At 48.1% G+C, this 8601-nt stretch overlaps 1 protein-coding gene across 1 annotated transcript; it reads right to left on the minus strand.

The window, feature by feature from the left end:
* Positions 1-281: 281 nt before the first annotated feature.
* Positions 282-3205, minus strand: RAP2B (RAP2B, member of RAS oncogene family). Its single transcript, XM_028731337.2, has one exon. It carries the CDS (start codon positions 2365-2367, stop codon positions 1816-1818), a length of 552 nt encoding a protein of 183 aa, XP_028587170.1. The 5' UTR covers positions 2368-3205; the 3' UTR covers positions 282-1815.
* Between the last annotated feature and the right edge of the window lie 5396 nt (positions 3206-8601).

The raw sequence follows: 8601 nt of genomic DNA on the forward strand, positions 1-8601 counted from the left end.
ATCTCACAGGCTGCAAATCCCTTTTCTCAAGTCATGTTACTAGGCCAGGCTTCACCAACCTGGTGCTGCCCCCCCCCCAGATGTTTTGCAGTACAACACTGCTCAACCCTAGGCTATGCTGATGTGAGTTTTGGCCCAAAACATTTGAAGAGCAACAGGCTGACAAAGCTTTTAGGCAGTTATTTGTGTCTGACCATTTGCAATCTACTAGGATTGCACATTTAATCACAATACATAAAAACCCACAAAACTTTTCTTTTTGTAAAAAAATGGCAACTGTATTAAAAGATTTTTCTTAAATGAATAAAACATCTATTAAATGTCTGTCCAGGATTTAAAATTACAGTTATCGAGATTCTGTTTTCCAGGTACATCACATTACAATTCTTTTCATTGCTGGTTGAAGGTATATCTTTTACAAGGAGAACACACACACAAAATAAAAAAAATTTAAAAATTGCTAATACCTGTGAAGTTGAATTTTTTTAATAATAAAAAAAAACCCTGAACGCCATGGAAACTAAACTGGAAAAAAAGGCTCAAATGGAAAAGAAGAAGAAATTAATTCTGTTAATAATAGGCCCTTTTGTTCTGGCTTGCTCTGTATGATTACAGAAAGGAAATGGTTAAGTAGGGGGGGTTTTTTAGTAGTAGATAATGGGATTCTTGGAACCTCCACAGGTTGGCACTGGCTGCAACAGCTGTTTTGAAGGCACTCTGCAGACACAGGGCTGCTGTTGGCCCTGCATCACATTCTAGGAAGTATTTGTACTTTAGAGAGCTAGTTGTCAAAATTGGTTATTGCCAACCCCCACCCCCCTCGAATTAAATTAAATCATCTCCTAGCCCTCCCACCCACCCGCCCTCCTTCCCAAACCAAACCCCACAAAACACACAACTTAAAAATTGTGCAGATCTGTAATGTTTTCACAGCCAATTTTCTTTAAAAAACAACAACAACCAAAAAGACAAATAAATGAATGCTCTCCATTCCCTCCCTTTCGATACAGCAGGTAAACAAAAATAGAAGATTTCACAATTAAATCAGCAGACACTTCTCTGGCACCTCGCACACCGTATTGGCACCAGTGTTATTAAAAGTCCCAGGCAGTACACGTGCAATACTTCTCCAGATGGGATAGGCTTGTTAACAAATATTCCAACTTTGCATAGAAATCCGTGCAAGAGCCAAAAGTTTCCTAGTCACTGGCGGAGTTCGGACTGGCAAGTGGAGGGTCTTTCCCTTCTCTTCTCCCCTCCAGGAACACAATCATTCCTTCGCTGCTGCTGCTCCCCTTCATCTCTTGTTAAAAGCAATGGCTAATTCCCCCACTTCTCTCTGCACACACACAAAAAAACTCCCCCACTGGTTCTTGGTTGCCAATACAGCCCTCTCTGCAAGGAGGTACTTACAAGAAATAAGCAACAATCAAATGGATGGCATATACATGTTGGAAGCTTCCAACTTCCAACGGGATTTGTGTGTGTGTGTGTGTGTGTGTGTAAGGGGGAGTGGGTGGGGTATATTTTTTGCACCAGATGTTAACGAAAGACAATGCATACCCATGACACCGATAACCACCACCAGCAGCAATAGCATAAGAAGCCGTAACCTGGAAGGAATCCGGGTGCAATGCAAAATTGTCTCAAAAGCTGGAATTTCACAGGATGACAACATTGCTGCCACAGCCGCTGTGTGTGTGTGTGTGTGTGTGTGTGTGTGATGGTGTTGTAAACCTTTAATTCAAGAAAAAAAAGGAAAAATTAAAAAAAAATCAATTGAAAGCAATACAGTCGTGATGTCCTCCCCTCCTTTCAGAGGATCACGCAGGAAGAGCAGCATTGATCGTCCCCGTTGGGTTGGGAAGCGTAGTTCATCTGCCGGACGATCTCTGCAAAGAGTTCGTCCACCGAGGCTTTGTTTTTGGCTGAAGTTTCCATGAAGGGGCAGCTCCAGTCTTCGGCCAGGGCTTTGCCTTCCCCGAACGAGACCTCCCTCTCGCCCTCCAGGTCCACTTTGTTGCCCACCAGGATCATGGGCACCTTCTCGTACCTCTTGACCCGGATGATCTGGTCCCTCATGGGCTTGATGTCCTGGAAGCTCTGCTGGTTGACGAGGCTGTAGACCAAGATGAAGCCTTGCCCGTTCTTGATGTACAGGTCCCGCATGGAGGCGAACTGCTCGGTGCCGGCCGTGTCCAGGATCTCCAGCACCGAGGGCGAAGAGTCCACCTCGATCTCCTTGCGGTAGAAGTCCTCGATGGTGGGGTCGTACTTCTCGATGAACGAGCCCGTCACGAACTGCACGGTGAGCGCCGACTTGCCCACCCCGCCCGAGCCCAGCACGACCACTTTGTATTCTCGCATGGCTCTTCGGGCGCCGGCGGCGGCGACGGCAGCAGCGCCGGGCTGCGCGCCTCGGCCGGCCGCCTTCCCTCGCCTGCTGCTGCTGCTGCGCTCTCCGGCTCCCCTCCCACCCTCCGAGAGAAAGAAAGAAAGAGAAAGAAAGAAAGCACGGAGGGGAGAGGGAGGCAGGCAGGCAGGGGGAAAGCCGCCCCTCGACGGAAACGGAGGCGCCCTTTCCTCTCTTCGCGGGAAGGCACTGGAGGGGCGCAGCGGCGGCGGCGGCCGGGTGAAAAGGGCAAAGGCGCCCGCCTTCCCCCGCGCCCCGGCAGAAGGGGAAGGAGCGGCGGCGGCGGGAGCTCCGAGCCGCTTTCGCAAGGCAAGAGCTGCGCCTCAGCAGCACGACGACGACGACGACGAGGAGGAAGAAGGGAAGCGGCGGCTGCTTCTGCTGCTCGGGGCGGCGCGGAGGCGGCGCGCGCTGGTTCCAGTGGCGTCCCGGCCGCGGGGAGAGCTGCTGGGCGAGGAGGCGCGCGCCGCACGAGCCCCGCCGCGCTGCTTCGGGGCGCCGCTGGCCAGGTCCATCCCTCCTCCTCCTCCTCCTTCTTCTTCCTTCTTTGCTGGCGGCCGGCCCCGCGACGCCCTCCGGTGAATCACTCGCTTCCCTCGGCTGCCGACCCCATTGGGCGCCGGGGCGCTCCCCTTCCAACCACCTGAGAGGAGGAGGAGGAGGAGGAGAAGCAAAGCGGACGGCACATCACGCGCGCACGCCCCGTTCGCTCCGCTTCCTCCGCTCCGGATTGGCTGCAGGCCCGCTGCTCGCCGAGCGGCCCAGGCTCATTGGCCCAGGCGGCGGGCTGCCTCGTGGATGGGGTTCTGGAGGAAGGGGATTGGCCCGGCAGCAGCTGTTTCTTTCTTTCTGGCGCGCCCCGCCTCCTCCCCCGCGCGCTCCTCCTTGTTCTCCTCCTCCTCCGCGCCCTCCCGCGAACGCGAGAAGTTTGGGCGGATAGTGTGGGAAACGGGGATGAGCGGCGTGGGCGGCGCTTGGGGGGCGGGGAAGGGAAAGAAGAATCGGGTGGGGGGGGGGGAGAGAGAAAAAGCAAGCCGGGTCAATGGGAAGCGGAAGCCTCGGTGCACCCCAAGAGGAGCCCTTGAGGGCTGCAGGAAGTAGGCTTAGCTGACTCCAAGGAGCAGGTTTGAGCAAGTTGTCGGCAGGGCAGTCCGATTCCTGCCTGAGCCCGGTGGAGTTCAATGGTCCTTACTCCCAGGTAGTGCTCACCGTCTGCAAAAGAGCAGAATCTGTGGCCCTACCGATGGTGTTCAACTTCCATCGCCCCTTAACCCTGGGGCTGATGGGAGATGGGGCCCAACATCTGCAGCAGTGTTTCCCAAACTTTGGTCTCTGTAGCTGGTTTTGGACTGCAATTCCCATCACCACTGACTACTGGTTCTGGTAGCTAGGGATGATGGGAGTTGTAGTTCAAAAACAGCTGGTGACCCAGGTTTTGGTGGCACTGAGCTGGAGGGTTAAGCGTTCCTTCTGGCTTAGTGATAGAGCATCTGTTTTGCATGCAGAAGGTCGCAGGTTTGGTTCCTGGCATCTCCAGGTAGGTCTAGGAATGTCCCCTGTCTGACACCCTGAACAGCCTCTGCCAGTCAATGGAGGCAATACTGTATTCCCTGTTGTCTACAGCAGAAAAACAATATTTATCCCACAATCCAGCACCATCCACTCCCAAGTTTACATTCACCATCTTATGCTCTTTGTACCCTTTACTTGCACACTGAATATGAATCTTATCCATACATAATATTGCTGAAGATGACTGTGCATTCTACCCTAGAGTATTGGGCCAAGGAGTATTTGCATCACCATCAATGTCAAGGTCAGATAACTTCCTTTTGAGATTTCTATAACTTTTGTAGTAGGAGCAAGGTAAAGGGACCCCTGACCATTAGCTCCAGTCATGGCCGACTCTGGGGTTGCGGCACTCATCTCGCTTTATTGGCCAAGGGAGCTGGCATACAGCTTCCAGGTCATGTGGCCAGCATGACTAAGCCGCTTCTGGCGAACCAGAGCAGTGCACGGAAACGCCGTTTATCTTCCCACCGGAGCGGTACCTATTTATCTACTTGCACTGTGACGTGCTTTTGAACTGCTAGGTTGGCAGGAGCAGGGACCAAGCAACGGGAGCTCACCCTGTCGCGGGGATTCGAACCGCCGACCTTCTGATTGGGAAGTCCTAGGCTCTGTGGTTTAACCCACAGCGCCACCTGTGTTCCTTCTAGGAGCAAGATACAAATTTAATAAACTTAAACTTTAATAATAAAACCATTAAACACTTAGAGACTAATATTTCCCAAGTGTTGTACATATATTAAAACATAAGCAGCTCCTGCCCATAGACTCACAATATAATGAACAAGATAGGAAAGGAAAAAAGAATGTGGAGGGGAGAGGAAAGCAGCTGCTCCTTCACTGGCCAATGGATGGGGCCAGGTTGGTCTCCTTGCCATGATGCGCTTTCCAGGTGGATGGTTGCAGCCTCCAATGTTCCTTGGTGCTCTAGCTGATGGCTGAGGCTAGAGTATACCTCTCTTAATCAGCAATCAGGGTGTCTTGTGAGTATTATTTAGTTAGGAGAGGGAGAACATAGGCAGTTTTCCACTCCGACAAAATAATGCGAAGTTCTTCAAAATATGTATTGGTTTATCGCAAAGGTTAATGACCTACAGACTCTAGTCCTTAATCAATTTTAGAAAATCTATTTTCCATTCAGCTGTATTATAACAGATGAATCATTTGGGTCTGACATGGGGCAGCTGCCATGTGATAAGATTATTTTCTGTTTCTTCCTTTTTAATAACAATCAGACTGGCTGCAATTTGAATTACAAGAAACCCTGGCTGTTTGCCGTAATTTGTGCACACTATTCCTCTTTGTCAATCAGACGTTCCATTTAAGAAAGAAAGAAAAGGAAGTCACCCATTATTGTTGCACCTTCTAACCTTTGCTCTTTTCATACTCTCACTATAAAGGGATTTGCTTCCTTAGGTTTGCAAAATGCATTGCATAAGTGTAAAAAATACACTGAGTAAATGCTACTGCACAGGGAAAAGAGATCACAATAGCAACAAGCTGCATCTTCTCCCTTGTAATGGATTCCCTCCTTATTCTATTCACATCTACTGAGTTATTACCATCAGTCCCTGGTTACTAATGACAGAATAATAATGCATTATGTTTGAAAACCACTATTCCAACAACACTTTAGAGGTTTCAAGGAAGGCAAGCCTGCTCATTAGGATGCTGTTTTTTCCTTTTAGTGTCTTGCCAGCTGATATATTCATCTTGGAGTAGGGATGGGTTGAACATCAGATTCGGTCACATTTGGACCTTGTGGACTCTTGACCATAGGTTCATTGCATTCCATGCCATGCTGCTCCATTTTGCTCCATGCTATTTTGTGTAAAATGCACACTTTTCAATACATGCAGAGGCCAGCTTGAGCTTTTCACAGAATGTACAGCCAGTGGCAGCCACATGTTCATTCTATTCACTCCATTTGTGTTTAGTGTGCAATAAACTTCAGGTAAGTCACTTATGGCTTGGCCCCATCCGTCAACCAAATAAGGAGCAGTTAGACAGGAGCTTGCTCCCTCGTCTCAACCCTGCATGAAAAACACCACACCACTCCAATCACTTCCCGGGATTGTAGAGCCAAAGAGAAACACACTTGGGCCTCTGCTGTGAACTTTAGGGTGGCTTAGGACCACTGGGAAGAAGAAGAAGAGGAGGAGGAGGAGGAGGAGTTTGGATTTGATATCCTGCTTTATCACTACCTGAAGGAGTCTCAAAGCAGCTAACAATCTCCTTTCCCTTCCTCCCACAACAAACACTCTGTGAGGTGACTGGGGCTGAGAGACTTCAAAGAAGTGTGACTAGCCCAAGGTCACCCAGCAGCTGAATGTGGAGGAGCGGAGACGCGAATCTGGTTCACCAGATTACAAGTCTACCGCTCTTAACCACTACACCACACTGGCTCTCACTGGGAGGCTGCACTCCCTGCTTTCCAGGAATAACATCATGGCAAGGGAGAGTCTAGCCAGGTCCCATTCATCAGCCAGTGATGATTTATATGCATAAAGTCCCAGGCTTCACCTGCAGCATCCCAGTAGACCTGGGAATGCCCCAGCCTCTAACCCAGGAGAGCCAAAGGCAGTGCACACAGTACTGAACAGAACAACCATCTGATTCAGTATTTGTCAGCTTCCTACATAAGGAACAGCACTGCAGCACTTGCTTTTCCTCATCCCTACCTTCATGCTTTCCTTTCCTTTCCCCTCCCCATTTCTTTCGCTTTTGCACCTTGTCTATTTGATTGTGAGCCTGCAGGCAGCAGCTGTCATGATCTTGTAATATTTGTCCCAGTGCTTAGAACATTTTAGGCACTTGAGTGTCGATAGCAATAGTAATTAGCAATGTTTCTGGCTTTGTGGGGAGAGCTGCATAGAGGAAATCAAGTCCCCAGTACGCATGTGCAATTGCCCCATTTTATTATTGACCTGTTAAAAAATATCCCTTAGCCCATATCTAGAAGAGAAATGGTTCTGGCCAAAGTTCAAGATGACTGACTTCTTTTTGGCCAATGGGAACAAGGAGATTGCAAGATAATAGTAGGTTTTGCTTAGACTTGCAGCTAAAAGCCGGAAAACATTTCTGGCTCTGCATGCATGTTGACTGTGAGTCTGACAATGGACATTTCTTCTTTCCTAGAACAGTTAATTATTATGTTAATATCACATGCCAGCTTTTACTCTCTATTTAAGCATTGCTTGTAATTTTATCTTTCCTTAATTTTATGTTGCACTCTCCAAAGAAAGAAACACAAATGGTCTTCAGACACTTTAGCGGAAGCTTAAAGAGGTAATGTGTGAATTGGACCTGGGAAGGAGAGAGCTAACTATCTAATAAGGAGTGTGGATGTTTGAGTCCCTTTCCATCCCTTTGAGAGCATCCCTGTCAAAACAGAGCTAGTTAAGGCATTCAGCATTGTGGGAGATTTTCAGTTTATCACTTTGCCAGGGTTCAGAATCAGCTGGAGTGATGCTCCCCAGCTGGGAGCTAATTAAGGACAGATGAGCCTTTATAAGTCCAGCAGTTCTAGGAAGCCTCACTGTAAATAGTTGAAAGCTTAACCACCTGGATTTCTGCCTTTCCAGAAGTTCTTAAAGCAGCCTTCCCTAACCTGGTGCCCTCCAAATGTTTTGGACTACATTTCCCATCAACCCCAGCCAGTATGACTAGATATAATGGTATTCAGAATGCAAAACATCTTGAGAGCACCAGGTTGGGGGTGGTTGTCCTAAAGGCACAGAACCCTGTTTTTTTTGGGGGGGGGTGGAAGTTAGCAATCCTGTGCACATGGTCCCTCAGTCCTGCCCCGTTATACCATTCCTTTGCCCCTGCCCCCAAAAGCAATGAAAAATATCCAGCAACAGAAGTATGGCCAATCAAGTAATAATATCCCTTCCCCCCCAAAAAGAAATATGAAATACCACGAAGACTAAAAACAGCTAGGCTTTCTTTCTTTTTCTTTTTCCTTTTAAATCACATAGGCACCTCCAAAACACAGCATAATGCAAATGTCATAATGCAAATGTTATATACTATACAGTATATAAAGGGACACTCTTGAATAAGTCCATAGCGTAATGTAAAACCTGCACTTATTTCAATTTATATACTGTAGTATGTGATATTTGCAACTAGAACTTTTGCTGCAATCCTGGACACACTTAACCTGGGAAGGAGAACCATTGAAAACAATGGGCCTTTCTTACTTCTGAGTAAACATGCTGAGGATTGCACCATTAATCATTACTTACAATAACAGTGCTCTACCTTTTTTTTTTTTTTTTTGGCTTCTCTGAACTTCTTGCTATTGTCTAGCCACCTAATTTCATGCCACATTGAAAATGTCAGTTGGTGGAAATTACTTTGAAGCAGCCAAGCTTCAGACCATCCCTGCCATTGGATGTATGTCCCTCACCACTCTACATCACAAGCAAAGATTGAGAGCCCCCAGAAGTCTGGGTTTGGGTGCTTACGAGTCTGGTCATGCTGAACTCAAAATCTTGTCCGGCAAGCTCTCCAGACATCCGTAAACCTTGCAGTAGCAGAGTGAAAGTCCACCTACTTCAGCATTTGGTCTTCCACCATGCTTAGTCAGATGCCTACAGCAAACTCCCTTTGGT

The sequence above is a fragment of the Podarcis muralis genome, chromosome 6 (assembly GCF_964188315.1).
Source record: "Podarcis muralis chromosome 6, rPodMur119.hap1.1, whole genome shotgun sequence".
Lineage (NCBI taxonomy): Eukaryota > Metazoa > Chordata > Lepidosauria > Squamata > Lacertidae > Podarcis > Podarcis muralis.

Excerpts from the sequence above, each read along its gene's own strand:
- RAP2B (XM_028731337.2), bottom strand. The coding sequence starts at position 2,367 with ATGCGAGAATACAAAGTGGTCGTGCTGGGCTCGGGCGGGGTGGGCAAG.